Source organism: Camelus dromedarius, chromosome 9 (assembly GCF_036321535.1).
Source record: "Camelus dromedarius isolate mCamDro1 chromosome 9, mCamDro1.pat, whole genome shotgun sequence".
In the NCBI taxonomy this organism is placed as follows: domain Eukaryota; kingdom Metazoa; phylum Chordata; class Mammalia; order Artiodactyla; family Camelidae; genus Camelus; species Camelus dromedarius.
The window spans coordinates 72590143-72610351 of NC_087444.1; the positions used below are offsets into that span (position 1 = coordinate 72590143).

The 20209-nt window shown below is 43.1% G+C and overlaps 1 protein-coding gene, 1 non-coding gene and 1 pseudogene across 8 annotated transcripts in view; all 3 read right to left on the reverse strand.

Annotated features, from left to right (window-relative positions):
• The window catches only part of ZC3H4 (zinc finger CCCH-type containing 4), a 39607-nt gene extending 34151 nt beyond the window's left edge, over positions 1 to 5456 (reverse strand). For 3 of the 7 annotated variants that reach the window (XM_064489441.1, XM_064489445.1, XM_064489440.1), the window contains exons 1-2: positions 5380 to 5456; positions 4080 to 4245 (exon numbers count right to left, since the gene is read on the reverse strand). In XM_064489441.1, coding sequence (XP_064345511.1) covers positions 4080 to 4245; positions 5380 to 5455 — 242 coding nt within the window. In that variant the 5' untranslated portion in view covers position 5456. Of the gene's footprint in view, positions 1 to 2586; positions 2649 to 3803; positions 3913 to 4079; positions 4246 to 4368; positions 4767 to 5379 lie in introns of those variants that run through there. The other 4 variants (XM_064489442.1, XM_064489443.1, XM_031458959.2 and 1 more) reach the window with 4 other exon arrangements.
• An 8775-nt stretch (positions 5457 to 14231) lies between these two features.
• On the reverse strand, positions 14232 to 14304 carry TRNAA-GGC (transfer RNA alanine (anticodon GGC)). The gene has a single exon. It is a non-coding gene; the product is annotated as a tRNA-Ala (tRNA).
• Positions 14305 to 18262: 3958 nt separating this feature from the next.
• LOC116154929 (large ribosomal subunit protein eL34-like) lies at positions 18263 to 18725 on the reverse strand (annotated as a pseudogene).
• Between the last annotated feature and the right edge of the window lie 1484 nt (positions 18726 to 20209).

Here is a 20209-nt window from a genome sequence, read left to right on the forward strand (position 1 = left end):
GGAAATAGTTTCATTAGCGATTTTCATCACAGAGGTTATTTACTGTAACTGGATCTGGCCTATACGAAGAGATGTTTCTAGAGACCCGATAACCACACAAACGTTAACAGAAGTGAACAACAAATAAGGCAACCCTGAGATCCATTTTTCTCTTTTGAAGGGAGGGAAAAGATTTAAGAGAAAGGAGTAGAGGTGGAGGCATTATTCAACAACAAATTACTGAGCCAGCCCAATATGAAATTGTCTATATTCAGCTGGATGGAAACATACAAACTCAGAATCAACCATTCATCTCTGACTTGCCAGCCAACAGCTGGGAAAGCCTGCATTCCTATAGGTGCAAAACAATTTTCCCTTGGGATCAGCCTTCCTGGCTAAAGAAAAACCAAAGTAGTGGCTTTCTAAAATAGCTAGCTGTACTTAAAAAAAATTCTGGCTTCTCAAGAATCAAAAATTTAAACCTTCAAAGCAAATCGAAACCCTATCTGCGAGATAGTGCAGAAGGTGATTTAAAAGGCCCTTTTGGAAAACCATGTTTTTTCCTTTTGAAGAGCAAATTTGAGGCGAGTAAAAAAATAAAGCAGTTTATGATCAGAATAACCATGTTTTCATGGTCATAAGTGATTTTGTTTCTACTGGGAGATTTTTATTTGCTTTCAGGTTAAACCTCTCCCTAGAGAATATAAAAGTTTTAAAGATTACAAGTTTATTAGAGCTGCTGTTAAATCAGAGATTCTGAGTGACACCCTTTTTTTTTTTTTTTTTTGCAACATCCATTATTTGAATTTTAACTAATACTGGTACATCAGTTTGGTGGGGAAAAGGTAGTACTGTGACATATCAAAAACAAAGACTACTGAAACACAGTTTCACATAATTACTGGGGCTTCTTGGATTTGATGAGATTTCTTTGAGAACAACAAAAAAACAATAAATCCTTGGGTTGATATGCCTGAGCGTCTTTAAATAAGTAAATACTTTTAAATTAATGATTACTAAAGTTTTCACTTACAAAAGAAATCCCATTTCCTGACATTTTAAAAATAAAGTTAAAAAAGCATCCTTCTACAACTTAGTAGCCCTTTACGCTTCAAAGGTTCATCTGTTAGCATCCAGTTTCTGCACTTGGCTCCTGGAGGAGGAATTTCACAAAGGATGGGAAATTTCAAGTAAATACAATTCGTTTTCAGCTGACCCTGTGCACTGGATAGTGTGTTCAGTTTGTGCTTCAGACATTTTTTGCAGGATACTGGACCGTGTGGATGGACACTTCTTCCTTCCACAAATGATTTTACATACCTAAGATCACCACAGCAATTAAGTTGTGAACATAGTGAGGAAGAACAAAACAAGTGGCCCACTTAATTGCAGTTTACATGTTTCCTCATCTAAACAGCAGTGAATTTTTTCTGGTAAGAATGGAAAAAAGGAAACAGTATCTTTTGGAGGGGAAGAGGGCTGTGTGGTAAAAAGTTTTCTCTAACAAAGTATGTCAGGGACCAAAAGTGGGCAAGGGGGAAGATGGAACTTCAACGTGTTTTGTCTTTTAACAGAAGAACTTATGCTTGTAAAACACATCAGAAGTAGTGTCTGGTTTTGCAAGTCATTTTTGTTGCTGTTTTTTCCTTGTATATGTAGGAGAAGGGGGACTGGGGGCTGGGGAAGTGTTCTCTCCACTATGGCTGGGCGTGTAACACGTTTGCATCAACTTTTCACCGTCAGGCATGTGCTTTCGAACAAAGGAACAGTGGAGACAGGGAGAGGAGACGGAAGCTTGACACACTTTACAGATTTGGTGCTTAAACAGTACTTTACAAATGACTTGCTTAATTTAAACGTCCATCACCATTGGAGTAAAATGAGAAAATTGGACCTACTTGAACCACAATCTTTTCTGAGGAGGTGGGGGCAGAAGGAAGAGAACATTGACTTGAATGTAAGTATCATAAACCAAATTCAGTAACTTTGTCTCCTACAAATGGATGTGAAGTATCCACTTTCTTCAAAGGTGAAAGCTGGAGACAAAGTAACAGACTGAAATGGCAGGAGGGCTTGAACACATATGGGCCTTTTACACAGGTTTTTGTCATGTTACAGTAATACTTTTTTTTTTTTTTTGAGAAAACTGTGTACATCAAATTTTAAAAATTAAACATTGAAAAGGATGTGCAAGTCTAAAAGGGTTCAACAGGGTTAGAATCCTGATTTGAACATATAAATTCACTCTCAAGCATCACTTTGGTCTAAAGGCGAGGAAGGCAGGCAGGAAAGGGACAAATAGAGGGAGATAATTGAATTACTCAATAAAAGAGGCTACTTACCATCCCAACCCATTGTAAGACATACACTTCTGACATAAGAGAACTCCTTAGAGGTCGAATAAAGCGTGTAAGCACCTTTGAGTAATGCACCTGCCCCCAAGAGGGGGCCCGGAAACCCAACGTGGGCTTAGCGAACAGACCTTTGCTAATCTGTTTATTTCCTTGAACTGGAGTCAGGCTGCGATGGGCTGCGATTCCCAGGACGATACATTTAATTAGAACAAAACAGAACAAAACAAAAAAAAAATTTTTTGTAAAAGCTCACCAAACTGCTGCACTTGTGTCTCTGAATGTGGGTGGCATTTCTTTTAAAAGGCAAAGTATGGTCTGTGAAGGAGAAAGGGAAAAGGGGAGGTGGGAGTGGGGAGAGGGGGCCATGGTGCCTGGCAGGGAAACCCTAGCTAAGACCCCTGTCTAAGGGAGGGTCCTCTGCGATTCCCCAGCCAGGGCTGCGACGGGGCAGCCATCTGTCCAGCGCGTTCTCTTCCCCTCCCTACCCCCACTACCTCCAAGACTCGCTTTCCTGCCGGCTAAAACCCTCCTACCATTTCCAAATCCAATCTCTAGCCACCGCTTCCCCTGCCCCACCAGGAAACAAGTGTGCGAACCCTGCACCCCTAACCTTCTCCTGGAGCAGGGGAAACGGGGTCCCAACCTTGCGCCGAAACGCGCCGGGCTGGTCCCTTTATCACCCTCCAGAGAAGGGCATGGGGCGAGCCCGTTTCGCACTTGATTAAGGGGACGGGGCGCTCCCTTTCACCCCCTGCCAAAGCACAAGGAAACCTCGTTTTTCTCCCGGAGGGGATGGCGCCCCTTTTTAGCCCGAAAGAGGAGGGAACCCCACGAGAAAGAGGGGACCAACTTCCTCTCCTCTCCTTTCCAAGGCAGGGAAACCAAACCTCACCAGCTGCCCCTCCCCAATAAAAACGCATCACCTACCTAGGAAAAGCAGGAGGACCCCTCCCTTGAAGGAGAAAAACACAGGGAACGGTCTTCTCCCCCAAAAGAGGCAGGGGCTTCCAAAGGGGCTAGAGATCCCCGCCCCCACCAATTTTGCCCTCTAGGGAGTAACTAGGAAATACCTCCCGCCAAAAGTGCGAGAGCCCCCACCGAAAGGACCCATTAGGATGGAGAAATGAACGAACCCCCGCTTTCTGCCTCCTACGAAAGCTAGGGAACCTTTCCACGTAGAGCAGGGCACACCTCCCCCAGGAGAAAGGATACTGTCGGGGGCTAGGAGACCCCCCAACTCCAAACCCCTAAGAGCGGGGCTGTTGCTCGAGATCCACCTCCCCCAAAAGGGTCCGGGAGCCCCTCCCCCATCCCCTTCCCCGAAGCCAGGGGCCGGGCAGGCGGGCCCGTGGCTGCCAGCTCCGGGCGCAGGGGCAGCCAGGACCCCCGTGGGCCTCCGAAGTACTCCCCCGGCGCCCCCTCCCCAGGGCGGGCGGGCGGCCGCGGGGGGTCCGGGGGGCGCCTCCTCACCTTCCCCTCAGCATGGCGCCCAAAAAAGACAGAGCGAGAGCGAGGGAGAGCGGGCGAGCGCCGCGAGGGGGGGAAACGCATGAGGCCAGGAGAGAAAGCAAGCGAGAAAGAGCGAGCGAGCGAGAGACACCCACCGACCCCGCCCTTCCTCCTCCTCCTCCTCCTCCTCCTCCTCCTCCTCCGTGGCCCGGCCCAACATGGCGGCCGCCCCCCTTCCTCCTCCTCCTCCTCTTCCTCCCCCCGGGGACGCTGCCCCGGCCGGGCCGGGGGCCTGACCTGTCGTCAGGGAGCGGGAGGCGGTGGTGGAGGAGGTGCGGGGTAGCCGGGCAGGCGTCGGGGGAACACGGAGGAGGCGAAGGCGTTGATGGCAGTGGCGGCGATGGCGGCGGCGGCGACTCTGATGGCGGCGGCGGGGGGGTCCCGGGCGCGGCCTCCATAGTTCCTTTGGGGGGGAGGGGATGTTAATGCACGAAAAAGGACTGCTTGGGCGTGGCGGGAGGGGCACACTTCAGCTCTGAGGGCTCCTGATAAGAATGGGTATATAATTTTTTGGTTTCGGAATCACCTCTGCACCGACCTCCGCGTAGGCCGCGCGGCCTAGGCCTCGGCGGGCCGCTCGCCACCTGCTTTCTCCGTAGCCCGCCCCTGGGGTCACTCGCTCACGGGTACAGGGCCCTCATCGGGGCGAGAGGCCCCAGACACACACACCCCCGCGGGCCCGTGGGTGGGAGACCCGAGGGACACGGACACTGGTGGGTGGTTCGGTGTAATTAGCGCGGGGCGCGCGCGATGGAGCAAGCGAGGAGGAAGGGGAGAAGAGGAAAGCGAGCGAAGGGGGGATTGAAAAAAAAAAAAAAGGATTTTAGGGAGCGAGGAAACGGGCCGCGGAGACAGGCCGACTGTCTTGTATGTCTGCCCGCTCTAGGTGCCCCAGCTGCCCGGCCCCCGCCGCAGTCAGAAATTCACACAAAATGGCGGCTGGGCCCGGACTAGCCGAGAGGCTGAGGCGGGAGGAAGGGCGAGGTGGGAGGGGGGAACTGGGAGGCGGAGGCGGCGTCACGTGGAGGAGAGCGGGACAGACCCCTCCTCTCCCGACAGGCGGCGGAAAGAGCCGAAGGGAGAGAGTGAAGCCGAGGGAAGGCGGAAAAAGCCGGAAGGAGCTGAGCGGAAGATCGCGAGAGGCGGAAAGAGCCGAAGGTGTCGATCTGGGTGGGGCTAGAGAAAGAGTGGGAAGCCCCGGGGGGCCGAAAATAGGCGAAGCCGGTCGGGACTGGGGAACAAAAAAACAAGGAACTGAGGTGATCCGGAAAGAACCGAGGGCGGCGTCGGGCGTGGATGGTAGTAGGCGGAAACAGCCGAATGAGGCCTGGCGGCGGTGATAGGATTTAGACCAAAAGAGCTGAAGTGTAGGGACAGTGAAGCGGCTAATTAAGAGAGTAAAAGGCTTTGAGGAATTCAGCAGAGAGCAGGCGGGAAAAACCGAAAATTGCTAGCTTGAGGAAAGGCGGGAAGAGTCGAGAGTTCTAGGTGGGAGAATGGGAGAGAAGGAATTCGGGCTACGGATAGAAAAAATAACCGAAAGCCGGAGACTGGGTGCCTGGAGTTGTAGATTTCCGGAGGATGAAGCCGAACAGGCCCGGAGCTGACGTCATTAGTGACCTCGGTGAATGATGTCATCCTTGGGCGGTGCGAGAGGGAGGACCTTGGCAGTGCTTTGGGAGAATTTAAGAACCTAGAGCATGGTAGGTGCAAGACTCTCAAATGCTGGATTTGGCAGCACTGACAGGGTGCAAGCAGTATAGAAACGTAAAATCTTTTGACCCTAATAACTACTCTAAGGGGAACTAAGTATTATGCCCATTTAATGGGTGTAGGCTGAACCTCGGTGTCTAAGTAATTGGCTCAAAGTCATAGGATTAGCCGTAAGGGGCACAGCAAGATTTTTAATCAGAGCTGACATTCCATTGCCTCCTGCAAAAATTCGTTCAGTCCTATTTACGTGAGAGGATCTTCAATGCTTTTATGAGCCTGTTGTACAGTGCCAAGTCTGTGATAGGCCATGGGAACATACTTTCTTTTTGGAGCTTAAAAACATAATGGCCCAGGAGAAAGAAACTGGAAGTTAAAGAGTAAAAGGGGGCTCCTATTTTACTGGGGGGCAGGGTTGTTTAAGCTGGGATGTGAAGAAGAAGAGATAATTCCAGGCAGAAGATATAGCTTATTTCAGGCCCTGGCAGGACAAGGACCATTTAGATTCCAGGAACAGAGAAAACCGCTGTAGCATGAGAAAGAAATCTAGAGGCAGAGGTGCCAGATCACCTGCTATATTAATTCTACTATAAAATTTAAAAATATCCCAAACCTGGTCTGGGACACAAACTCTTCCTGAGGGTAGTTTACATCCTCCTTCAGGGAAGAAATTAGCATTCCTGATAAAGTGAAATGAGTAAGCCATATTTGAATGAATTTTGATGAAATAAAACTTGTTCTGGGAAGTCAGTGACCCACCCAGTTAACAGCTGACTGCCAGCCAAGAATCTCCTGATCTTTAACCAGATCATCTTTTCTTCTGCCATCTAATCTGTACTCTAGTGATGGTTATTTAATGATTCTCTTTTCCTATAAAATGCCCCTACCAAGAGAAAACATTTCAGTTGACCTGCAAGAGACCTTTTTCTTTGCATGTGTGATTATAATAAGATGTTGGCACGTGCTCAGAACTAAATTGTCCAAAAAAGGTTTCTTTAACATGGAGAGCTAGTAGAGCAGGGTTGTGAGAATGGAAAGGAAAAATAAAGTGGGTCATTATGTGTAATTGTGAAAGGTGTCATTCCCCTTCTATGCCTTGATTTCTAAACCCAGTGTATTCTAGTTACGGATGAAACAATACTGGTTAAGACCATAGACGATGTCTAGGCAAACAGCCCCCTGTACTTTCAAAGTGTGGCTTCCAGTTGGCACTTTCTGAAACTTAAGTGGGCCATTCCACAATTCTAGAGGGCTGTTAAGTGGGGAGGGTATAGCTCAAGTGGTAGAGCACATGCATTACCATGCATGAGGTCCTGGGTTTAATCCCCAGTACCTCCTTTAAAAATAAATGAATAAATAGGCCTAATTACCTCCCCCAACAAAAAGAAAAAAAATAGAGGGCTGTCTGCTTTTAGGTAAAGAGGGAAATGAAAAAATCAGTAAACCCCATGAGGCAAGATTTCTTCCATCCTTTTTCAGTATCATACTACAACATTGTCCAACATTGTCCACCAAGCCCTTGTGACATTCTAGATGTCACATTGACATATGAGTTAATTTTTGATTGGGGTCCAGACTCAGTAGTTATGGAAGATTCTCAAGTTCCAAATGATTTTTGCCTGGCAGAAAAGACAACTCTGAAAGAAGTTAACCAGTTTTGTTTCAAACTTTCCAACCTAATTCCGCATTCTTTTTCCCACCATCTGTACATAACCATTCTTCACATCCTTCCTTGAACCAGCTGTGTTTTTCTGTTCATTCCTGAATTGATGAGTTAAGTAACATCTTTGACATGTGCTCACCATGCTTTTGTGTGAGGCTGATGTTTTTAACTTTTAAGAAATTACACTGTGGAAACAGTAAAGTGCACGTATGGTAATGCTGGAAGAGGCATATAGGGCAGGCAGAGGCATATAGGGCATACAGAGGCAAAAAAAGAAAGAAAAAAATCCTGACAACAATTCCAATGAAGGGGAATTGATGGCCCCTCCAATTGGAAAAGATCCAATGTAAATAATCTGCCCCTAGCAGCTGGGAAGTGGGACACTGGATGAGGCACACCTTATTCACACAACTACTTGTGCCTTGAGAACAGGCTCGGGTTCAGTCCCCAAGATAACACTTCCAAGTGATGCTGGGCCTGCCCACTGTATCAGAAAATGCACCATCACTGGGAATTCTGTGGCTGGTCATTGGTCTTCATAGAACTTAGGAATATGCCAACAGCTGATTCTCAGTACAAGAGGAATCAATTACCAGACATGTCATGGCTTTTTATAAAACCTCAAGGTGTATTATCTCCTTGAGGTTTACCAGAGATTTCCAGCCTACCCCTATTTTTTTTACTTTTATTTAATAATAGCATACATACAGAATATAATCATGGATACTGTGAAAATTAATAAACAGAAATCTCATTTAAGATGGAGTCCAGGCACCATAAGAGGGGGCTCACATGCCCTGCTACTTAATGCCAATTGCATACCCCAAGGGAAGAACTCCTTGCACACCCAAACAGGAAGTGCAACTACTTTACTATACCCAAGGAGGAATTTCTCCTGGCTTAGTAACAGCCCAGCCAATGAGAAGCCACTATCACCCTGAACTCATACTTTCCTCCAATTAAGTTTCACTTAGAATAGCCCTTCCCAACTCCCCCCTTTTCCCTATAAAAGTGGGCTCCCTTCCTTTGCTCTATGGACTTGCCTTTGGTTCCTCACAGATTACAAATCATGAATTGAAATTCTTTTGTTCCTGAGTAAACCCATTCTGGTGATAAAAATAACCAGCTATTTTATTATTTTGGGTTCAGCATTATACAGCTTGATAGGTTGACACCAAATGAATATGCCATGTAATCAACACCTAAATCAAGAAACATAAATTTAACCTTATAATTATAAACTTTACCAGAGCCCCTTCCTGTCCCCCTCTAGTCACTACCCCCTCCCAGGGTAATCACCCTTCTGACTTACAACCTCAAATTAATTTTGCCTTAATGTCCTCTTCCAAATGGAATCTATAATATGTACTCTTTGGTATCTAGCTTCCTTCACTCAACATTAGATTTGTAGATGGCATGTAGTTGAAGTTCATACTCATTTTTATGTAGTATTCTTCCATGTGACTAAATCAGGTATTGGTGCTGATATGGAGTACCTGGAACTCTCCTGTACTGCTGGTAGGATTATAAATTGGTCTAACCATGCGTATTATGATTTATATTAAGAAATACATATTTTATCTTTGTCCCAATACCTTGCACTGAGCTCCTAAAATCCTAGGAATTTCCTAAGTGATAAGACCTACAGATAAAGGTGTCTTTTCTTACTCATTCACACTCCTTTCAAACCACACCTGAGTTTACGTTAATGAAGTGACTTTTGGAAAGCCATTAAAGATAGAAGTTGGTTCCCAGGGGAACCAATCAGGAGATTCGATTACAGGAATGCAATTTTTAGTCCCACTCCCTAACCCCTAGGAGAAGGAAGAAGGGAGCTGGAGATTAATTTAACCACCCATGGCCAATGATTTAAGCAATCATGCTTATATAATGACACCTTCATAAAAATCCCAGGGTTTGGAGAACTTCTGGGTTGGTGAACAAGAACACATCCATGTTCCAAGGTGGCGCATTCTAAACTCCAAGGGGTTGGAAGCTCATGTGTTCTGTGCTCCGGATGCTTTTGGACCTCACCCTAGGTATGCCTTCATCTAGCTATTCTGTTAGCATCCTTTCGTAGCCTCTGTAATACACTGGTAATCTTACAAGTAAATTGCTTTCCTGAGTTATGTGAGCCACACTGGTGAATTAATTAAACTGGAAGATGAGGTTTTGGGAACCTCCAATTTACAGCCGGTTGGTCAGAAGTAATTGCAAATTCATCTGAGGTTGGGGGTGGACTAAGCCCTTAACTTACAGGCTCATGCTAACTCCAGGTAGATCGTGTCAGAACTGACTTGAAGTGTAGGACCCCAGGTGGTGCCTCCCAGTCGGAGAACTGCTTGGTGTGGGAAAACCTCCACGAATTTGTGACCGGAATATAGAATTACAGAGTGTTCAAGGAGAGGAGAAACACAGGAGTTCCTTTAGAGCCACTTTGGAAAATCTCCTGACAGTATCAACTACAGCTGAACATACAGATACACCAAGATACGACAATTCCAACCAGTGAAATAAAATTCATATTTTAGAGGGGAGGGTATAGCTCAGTGGAAGAGTGCATGCCTAGCATGTAGGAGGTCCTGGGTTCGATCCCCAGTACCTCCATTAAAGATAAATAAATAAAAAGCTAATTGCCTCCCCCTCAAAAAATTCACATTTTATGGTAAGATAAGAAAAATTTAAACATAAAAAAATTCCCTGCACTTTAACCTCCTTTCTTCCCTCTGCTGTGCCTTCTGTATCTGCATTGTGCACGGACCAAACCTCCCCATCATCAGAAAAGAGCAAGAAAACTCTTTATTTTGTAATGTATTTTTTTCCTTTTTTCTTGTTAATGGAGGTACCGGGGATTGAACCCAGGACTTCATGCATGCTAAGCAGGTGCTCCACCACTGAGGTATACTCCACCCAACAACTCTTTAAAAGATAACATTCCTTCTTGATCTCGTAAGGTGTTATGATGACCCACCACTTTGTACTTCCAGATCTGGATTGTGCAAACTATCTACATCATTTAATGTACAGCCCTCTGTCTCAAAAACCTACATAATTGTAAATAAAATAAAAAAAAAACTACAGGGAGGGTGTAGCTTAGTGGTAGAGTGCATGCTTAGCATGCACAATGTTCTAGGTTCAATCCCCAGTACCTCCAGTAAATAAGTAAATAAATAAACGTAATTACCTCCCAAAAAAGCAAATAAAAAATTTTTTAAGAAAGTTAACAATAAATAAATGAACCTAACTACCCCCCCCCCCCAATCTATATAACTGTGCTTTGACTTTCAGTGGGTGGAACAGTTCTGCGTTTTCTGAGAGGCTTTCCCCAGGTTATAGTCCTCAATTTGGCTCAAACACAATTTCCATCTCTTTCCAAGGTTGACTGATTAATTTATTCTGTCAACAAACCCAAAGTGTACCACATACCACAAGGCATGAAGAAGAATGCTCACAGCAGCACTATTCAAAATAGCCCCTAATTGGAAACTACCTAAATGCCCATCGATAGGAGAACAGACAAGCTGTAGTGTATACACCTTTGAAAGCCCCTGGATGGCTGGAGTATAAGACCCAAATGGCAGAGTCCTTTGTACTTGTTGGGGCCCAGGGCAGGCTGCCCCAGAATATGCCTCAGTAGAATACTGATTATTTTGAATGAAAGCTACTGAAGAAATGACTAGTATAAGGGGAGCACTTTGACCTTCCTGTCTGTCTCCCTGAAGCCAGGAAATAAATCTCCCATGTGAAAGGTGTCCTCCTGTACCGGGAAGTAGAAAGACATCTTTATCACCAGAGATTAGGAACTCAGGGCTAATAAGACTATATAAACAATATAAACAGTTACTTCTTTACAAATTTACTACCCAAGCCCGAACTTTGCTTAAATTCGTTACCAATGAAGCACCCAAACTGAAGTTTCTTTATCCTGTCAATTCCTCTCAATTTGTTTCTTTCTCTAAAAGGAAAAATTTTTGTTTAGAAGCTGCCTGTTTTGGCCACATCTTAGGTTCCATTTCCATGAGACCTCTATGGGCATGAATTAAAATATGACTATTTTTCTCCTGTTAATCTTTCATGTGTCAGTTTTAATAGTAGTCCAGCCACAAAAACTCAAGATGGGTAGAGAGGGAGATCTCACCTGCCCGAACACACTAAATCTTGGACTAGCTGGAGAACCTCCTCTTGCACAGGGCCCAGAAGCCTTAGGGCTTTCTTTGCTGATGAGTGAGAGCAAGTCTCCCTACCATGATACAAGCTGCCTCTAAAACTCCAAGAGGGCATCCAAACCTTGTGGATTTTTTGTAGTGCATGGTGAGGAAGGGGAAGGGCGTTGGAGGGGGAGCAGAGGGGCGGGGAGATACAAGTTTCAGCAATTTGCCCCTTGTTTGGGGAAAAATAAATCCACTATACCTCTTCTCCTCTTCTTCTGGATGTCCCAACCATCTTTTTTTTTTTTTTTTTTGTGCCAAAACAGGAGAATGAACCAAACATCTATGAGCTGACAGTTCCCTGTATTTTTCTGAAATGGAACCTCTTATAATGCCCATAAATCTAACCAATGCTTCCTTGGCATGTGTTTCATTCTGCTCTTGGAACATCATAATTCTAGCAAAAGATTTTACTTTTCTAGTTCCTGGGGTGGCTCTCTGGTGGGTTCTTTGCGCCGTGGGTGAGCAGTCCCTTAGAGAGAAAACATAGGAGCTTGGAAGCAATACTAGAGGCTGGCTCCAAGCTCTGGAAACCCTGGGGAAGAAAGGAGATCATTGGCCAAAGAGAGACAGTACGGTGTGTTGGATCCTACTGATTGCCAGTGCAATAGCTATTTCCATCTTCTTCCTGACTAATCCAACCTTGGATTTGTTGGGGAAGTGGAAGGAAAGTCTAGTTTAGGAGATGATCATCGGTTTACCTGGTTCTTAAGGAGATGATGTCGCCCCCTAGAGGACATTTTAGAAAATTATGGGAGGAAATATTTTTGTCAACTGGTTCTCAAGAGGACAATATTGTTCTCTTGGGGGCATTTTAGAAATCTGCGTGGACTTTTTGGAGCATCACAATAATCAAGGGGTTCTTGCTGGCACTAGAGGCTGGGGAGTAGGGATGATAGGATGCCTTGCAACATTTCATTGGGAGTGAATGATTACCTGATGAACAAAGTTAATGATAGTTCTTAAATAATGGAAAGAACAATTTATGCTGTTATATTAAACTGTGATGCTGAGCTTTTCCAGTTCTTTTGGAATTGTGTGCATAGCAAAGTCACGGTAGACTTTTGGAAATTTACAAAATGTACACCACCATTTTGGGGGTAAAAATCTAGTTTTGGAACTAGATAGAGGTGATGGTTGTAGCTAGTGACTGTACATATGCCACTGAATTGTTCACTTTAAAATGGTTAATTTTATGTTATGTGAATTTCACTTCAATAAAAAAAAAGGTTGAAATATATATATCTAGCACCAAATTTGAGAATATACCATTACATTAAAATTTCTCTATGAGCTTTAGAAAAGTATAAGGGCGAAGAAGGTACAGGGGGCTTTTTAGATGTTGTCAGTGCAGGAGGAAATAATTTATAGAGCAGTTAACTTTATTTCCAGAGCTCTTTTCCACAAAGTGATCAGTTTACAAGAGGTACTGCATACTCACAGGTAATGGCTCAGATCACTCCCTAACCAAATGCAAATGAGTTTGTACCATGGATCTTTAAGGTCACTTTCAAGTCAGTATATTAACTAATAAATCATTTAATGCAAAGGATCTGTTTTTTTCGGGGTTTTTTTTTGACGAGAGACAAAAAGCATGATATAAACAAAATTTTTATTAGTGAAGAAAAAAAAAATAGTGAAAGATAGTACACTCCTGAGAATTGGGAGCGGGCCAATCCAAGAGAGGAAAAACGGCCTGAAGGATCTGTTTTGCTCTTCAAAATAATTTGGTTCCAGGGGAAGCCATAGCTCAAATGGTAGAGTACTTGCTTAACATGTACAAGGTCCTGGGTTCAATCCTCAGTACTGCCTCTAAAAATAAATAAGTAAACTCAATTATCTCCTTCCCCTACAAGAATAATTTGACTCCTTTATTTTTCTTTCTATGATCCTTGTAAATTTCACTTTAATAATATAAGGCAACTCAGCAAAAGTGTTTACAAAGACTTATCTGAAAGATACTTGATATAGCCCTCTGCCGCCCGGTTTTTCCATGACTTCTAAACTTCTTTCCTGCACAGCGGATATTTGATCCTGTCATTGGCATTTTTCCTTGCGATAGCTTTAGATTCAGAACTTTAAAACAAGGTTGAAAAAAGAAAAAAGCTTTTTACTATGGAAAAGTTCAAAGATGATGTGTGAAAATAGAAGGGAGAGTAAAATGAACCCTTATGTACCCCTCACCCAACTTCAACAATTATAAACTCATAGCTAAGCCTGATTCTTCACTCACTGAACACCTCCCAATTCTGATGATTTATAATTAAATCCCAGACTTAGTCCATCTATCCAGCTAGCTAGGTAGCTAGAGCCACACAGATACATATATTTATTTCTACATATATCTCTATATATTTTAGAATACGCACTTGTACCTGTACTGGGTTAAATAATGTTTTCTTCCCCCCAGATTCATGTCCTTCCTGGAACCTCAGAATGTGACCTTATTTGGAAATAGGGTCATTGAAGAGATAATTAATTAAATTAAGATAAGGTCACATTGGAACTGGAGTTTGGTGGGCCCTTAATCCAAAATGCCCAGTGTCTTTCTAAAAAGAGAAGAGACACAGGGGTACACACATACAGGGAGAAGGCCATGTGACAAGAGAAGCAGAGATTGGACTGGTGCACCTACAAGCCAAGGAAAGCCAAGGTTTGTGGGCAACCACCAGAAGTTAGAAGAGACAAGGGAGGATTCCTCCCCTGGGGCCTTCAGAGAGAGAGTTTGGACATTCATTTCAAACTTAACTGTGAGGTACGAAATTTCTCTTGTGTGTTCTTTTTAATTAAGAAAATTTTTTTCTTTAATGGAGATACTGGGGATTGAACCCAGGACCTCAATGCACGCCAAGCATGCGCTCTGCCACTGAGCTATACCTCCCACCCTCTCTTTCTAAGCCACCTAGCTTGTGATACTTACTTTTGGCAGTCTTAGGATACTAACCCCTACCCATAACTCTTATTCCAATCCAGTACCATAGGGTTTCTTCCAGCCTCCACCTTTTCTATATTTGTACCTTCTCCAACAGTAAGACAACCTGACTTCCGCTATCCCTCAAATATTGGATGGGGTTATAATTAATCTACTCCAACAACATGCTTAAAAATTGGAGAAATAACCACTAGATGAGTTTGACTCCCACTGGCCTAATCTGAGGAAAATTCCAGTTAAAACACCATACATTATTTTCTAGGCCTGCTGGGCTGCCGTCATATAGAAGCACCAACTGGGTGACTTAAACTACCAGTTATTGGAGGGGAGGGCATAGCTCGGTGGTAGAGTGTGTGCTTAGCATGCACGAGGCCCTGGGTTTAATCCCCAGTACCTTTATCAAAAAAATAAGTAAACTTAATTACCTTTCCCTTCATATTTGTGGAGGCTAGAAGTCTGAGATCCAAGTGTCTGCAGGGTTGATTCCTTCTGAGGGCTCTGAGGGAGAACCTGTTCCAGGCATCTTTCCCCTAGCATCTAGTGAAGGCCAAAAAACCTTGGTGTTCTTTGCTTGTGGATCTACCCCAGTCCCTTTCTCCACCTTCACATGGGCTTCTTCCTGGATGTCTCTGTCCCCAGATTTCCTTCTTCTTATAAAGACACCAGTCCTATTGGATTAGGGCCCACCCTAATGATTTCGTCTTGATCACATCTGCAAAAATCCTATTTCCAAGTAAGGTAACACTCATAGGTCACAGTGATTAGGACTTTACTTGGGGGACACAGTGTGACCCATAACACTTTGTACAGATATGAGCTCATCAATCTGTATAGTGAAATGTATGTACTTAATTATAGGTATTAGACTTTTATCCAAACATACTAGTTTTTAAGACTCCAGTTAGTTAAATATATAAGTAACCAAATTACCTCCCCCTATCAAAAACAACAATGCTCCATTTATTTGTTTATTTATTTATTTTTAATGGAGGTCCTGGGGATTGAACCCAGGACCTCATACATGCTAAGCACACACTCTACCACTGAGCTATACCCTCCCCCTTCCAATGTCATTTAACATGGTTCTAACAGGAAGAACAGGAAAAGAATTCAGACTAGAATGAAACAGTACACAGATCTTTGTTCCATGGGTTTCCACACTAACTGCATTTTAGAATCATCTGGGGAGCATTTTGTAAAAATTCCAGTCTCAGCTCAGCCCCCGACCAATTAAGCCATCTCTGAAAGTGGGGCCTGGGCACTGTATTTGCTGAAAAGCTCTCCAGATAATCCTAATGTGCAGGTGGGATTTCAAACCAGGGCCTTGGTTAATGGTGAGCAGTCACCTGGGTGGAGGTAATTATGTAATCCTTAAACCCAGGAGCCTGATCTCCTGAATAACTGCTCTCCACTTCTTTGAAGTTACACAGTCTCAGTGCAGGCAGCTGTTCTGATTAGCTGTTGCTAAAAAAACAAACTGCCCCATGAGTATATATCTGAGAAAAGTGAAACTGTGTCTCAAAGAGTTATTTGTACACCCATGTTCACAGCAGATGAAAAGGTGGAAGCAACCCAAATGTCTATTGCTGGATGAATGGATAAACAAAATGCAGCATGTACTTAAAACAAGGTATGTACTCACAATGGGATATATTCAGCCTTAAAAAGGAAGGGAATTCTGACACATGCTACACATGGATGAGCCTTGTAGATCTTATGCTAAGTGAAAGAAGCCAGTCACAAAAAGACAAATACTGTACAATTTCATTTATCTGAGATATCTAGAGTAGTCAAACTCACAGAAACAGAAAATAGAATGGTGGTTGCCAGGGGCTGGGTGGAGGGGAAAATGGAGAATTGTTTAACCGGTATAGAGTTCCAGTCTTGCAAGATGGCAAGTTCTGGAGATTGGTTGCACAGCAATGTAAATAAACTTGCCACTACTAAAGTGTACACTTAGAAGTGGGTGAGATAGTATGTTTTATGAGATACATATTTTACCTCAATTAAAAAAAAATTGCCCTGAAGTTTTGTGACTTAAAGTAGCAACAATCATTTTATTATTTTTACAGCATCAGTGAGTCAGGAATTCAGGAAGGCTGGTTCTGGCCTGGGATTTCTCATATGGTTGCAGACCACATGACTAGGACTGGAATAGTGGGGGGCTGGGCAGGCATCTCTCTTTGTGTGGTTTCAGGGCTTCTCCACATGGTGTCTCCTTCTGGGCTGATTTGGCTTCCTCTCAACAGGGTGGCTTCAGGGCAGTAGGACTTCTTTCCTGGCATTTCAGGGCTCAAACTAAGGGTTTCTCATGAACAAGGTGGAGGTGGCCTCCCCTATTCTGACTTAACTTGGAAGTTAAGCAAGTGTCCCTTCTGACACACTCTAGTGGTCAAATAGTTACCAAATCCAGTCCCATTTCAAGGAAAGGAAGTAGGGTCAAAAGGATGTCACAACAAGAGCATGTAGATTGGATAAAGAAGGTGTGGTATATATCTTTACAATGGAATACTACTCAGCTATAATAAAGAATGAAACAATGCCATTTGCAACAACATGGATGGACCTAGAAATTATCATACTAAATGAAGTAAGTCAGACAGATAAAGGCAAATATCATGGTATCACTTATATGTGGAATCTTAAAAAAAGATACAAATGATCTTATTTACAATAGAGAAATAGACTCACAGACATAGAAAACAAACTACATGTGGTTACCAAAGGGAAAAGGAGGGGAGGGATAAATTAGGAATTTGGGATTAGCAGATACAAACTATTATATATAAAATGGATAAACAACAAAGTCCTACTATATAGCTCAGGGATCTATATTCAATAACTTGTAATAACCTATAAGGAAAAATAATATAAAAAAAATATATAACTGAATCACTATGCTGTACACCAAAAACTAACATAACATTGTGAATCAACTATACTCCAATTAAAAAAATAAAGCATGTAGGATGGGAGATATTGTTGTGCACACCTTTATAAAACACAATCGGCATAGTAATGATCAGGAGAACTTAGTGAATCTCCTTGTCACCATAATTATTTCCTTAGTTGGCATCATTCAACCCTGGGAACATTTGAAGTTAAATATAGAAATGTTGAAGTGACTCAGACCTCAGGAATTAATGTTTTGGTTTAAGGAATTTGTGCATACTTGGCTTTTTATATACTGGAAATGTTTAAGAAAATCTTGCCTTCTAGAGTTTCCTGGTGAGATCTGTGATTCTCAAAAAAATTCTCAAAACTTTTCCCTGCCTTGATTTAGAGACCTGGGATGAATAACTCTAAAGTGGCTGAGCCACAAAATATGTATATATTTACATATGTTAAATGTATCTATATTATTTTTTTTGACAAAATAAATTTTTGTCAAAAATTTTTTAATTCGTATTTTTCATTGAAGTGTAATGAGTTTACAATGTTAGTTTCAGGTGTACAGCAAAGTGATTCAATTATACATATACATATGTATGTATATATTTTCAGATTCTTTTCCACTACAGCTCATTACAAGAAATTGAATATAGTTCCCTGTGCTATATAGTAGGTCCTTGTTGTTTACCTATTTTATGTATACTAATGTGTATCTGTTAATCCCAAACTCCTAGTCTATCCATCCCCCTGCCTTTCTTCCCTGGTAACCACAGTTTGTTTTCTATGTCCATGAATCTATTTATAGATTGTAAATAAAATTTGTATCTTTTTTTTAGATTCCACATATAAGTGATACCACATATTTGTCTTTCTCTGTCTGCTTATCAAATTTTTGACAAAATAAAATTAACATTACCAAATGGTGTCAAGTATTCTCATTCTGTCCCTGAACTTCAGACCATCTGGAATCTCATCTCATCCTCTGGAGTAGGGTAAGGGGGTAAAGTCATGATTGGAAGCTGAATTGGGGGTCAGGACAGCAGTTAGGACAGGGCCTTTTTTTTTTCCCACTTTTTTTATTACTCAAGCTTCATTTTTTTCTTTAGCTTTTTGACTCTGTGCTTGGGCTTTCAATACTTTCACAACGATTTTCTGCTCCTCAATAAGGAAAGTATGCTTGATCCTGTCACGGACATATTTAGCACATGTGGAACCACGAGAAGCCCGGCTGACATGTTTTTTTGTTTTAGACAGTCTCATAAGAACTTAGGTCTCACAGCGTGAACTCCTTGAAGTTGGCCTGGACACAAGCCACATGCGGATTTTGGTGCTTTCCCAACTTTCTTGGTATAAAGGTAAACAATTCTATTACCAGGGGTTCGGGACAGCCTAGTTTTGTTAGAGGCTGTATTATAGGACAGCCTACGATGGTATGTCAAACGCTGGACCATTCTGAATGCCTCTAGGTATGGTCCCCGGAAGAGGAAAAAGGAGGACAGGGCTTTTTTTAAATCACGTTTTGTATTCTGGGTTCTTTCACTTAGTGTAATGTTTTCAAGGTTTATCTAAGTTGTGACATGTATCAGTATTTCATCCTTTTTATGGCTGAATATTATTCCACTGTATTGATATATCACATTCTGTTTATCCTTCCATCCCCTGATGGATAAATGGGGTTGTTTCACCTTTGACTAGGGTGAATAATGTTGCCATGAAAATTGACATTCAAATAATCTGTTTTAGTCTCTGTTTTCAATTCCTCCAGGTATATGCCTGAGTGGAACTGCTGGATACTATGGTAATTCTATGTTTAGCTTTTTGAAGGGGAGGTGGCCCATTTCTCAAGGGCTGGACCCAGAAACTGGCCTAGCATTCTCTTCTATCACATTTTATTGATCAAGCAGCCATAGAACACATCTTCAAGGACAGGGGACATAGCTTCTCCCCCAACTCCTCCATACAAATGAAGAATATCACAGGGCTTGAAGACATGTTTTAAACCTCCCACAAAGAATCTGGGAGCCGGGGGGGGGGTGGGCCCAAGGAGAGACCCTCAGGAAAGCATAGTCAGACAAAGAGAATAAACTTCGACTGTAGGTCCTGGAAGGTGCAGGGTCGTCTCTGCCTGGGGTTCCTTCCTGGCTTTACTAGTTTTAACCTTCATTTACTCTGTAAAGCTCAGCTGAAAGTTTACATTCTCAGAATATCCTTTCCTAACTCCTACACTAAGTCAGACACTGTCATCACTTCCTCTTCTCCATGACAACACTTCTCAATGTTTCGATCTGTTTTTATGCCACTATTTTATTTCTCCCACTAGACTGTGACTGCCCCTAAAGCAGGAGTGTGTCCATTTTTATCATGATTGTATCCTTAGGGCCTGGCACAAAGTCCAACAGATAGTAGGGATTTGACAAATATTTGTTGAGTAGTTGAATTAGTGAATAAGTCTTTGACTGATGAAGTAATGTCTATTTCCCCTACTAGACTGTCAGCACCACCCAGGGCAGATCCATTTCCCTTGTTCACCTGATTTTCACAGGGCATGTGTATGCATAGCGAATGTGGTAACTAGCCTTCGAGATGGTCCCCAAATGATCCTTGCCGCCTAGTATTCACACCCTTGTATCATCCCCTCCTATAATGAATAGAGTAGACCAGAGTGTGGCCAATAGGATGTTGGTGACAATGTGGAGGCTGAGGCATAGAAAGCGTTCCTGCTTTCAGCTTCCCCTGGAGGATCATTTGTTCTGGGAGATGTCACCCACTATGTCATGAGGACACTCTAGCAGCCTAGTGGATAGGCCCACATGAAGAGGCATTGAGGTCCCCAGCCATCAGCCATCATTAACTTGCTAGCCATGTGATGAGTCACTTTGGAAGGGAAGTGACCCCCACCCCACCCCATCAGAAGATTGCAGCCCCAGCTGTTATCTGACTGCATCCTCATGAGAGACCTTGA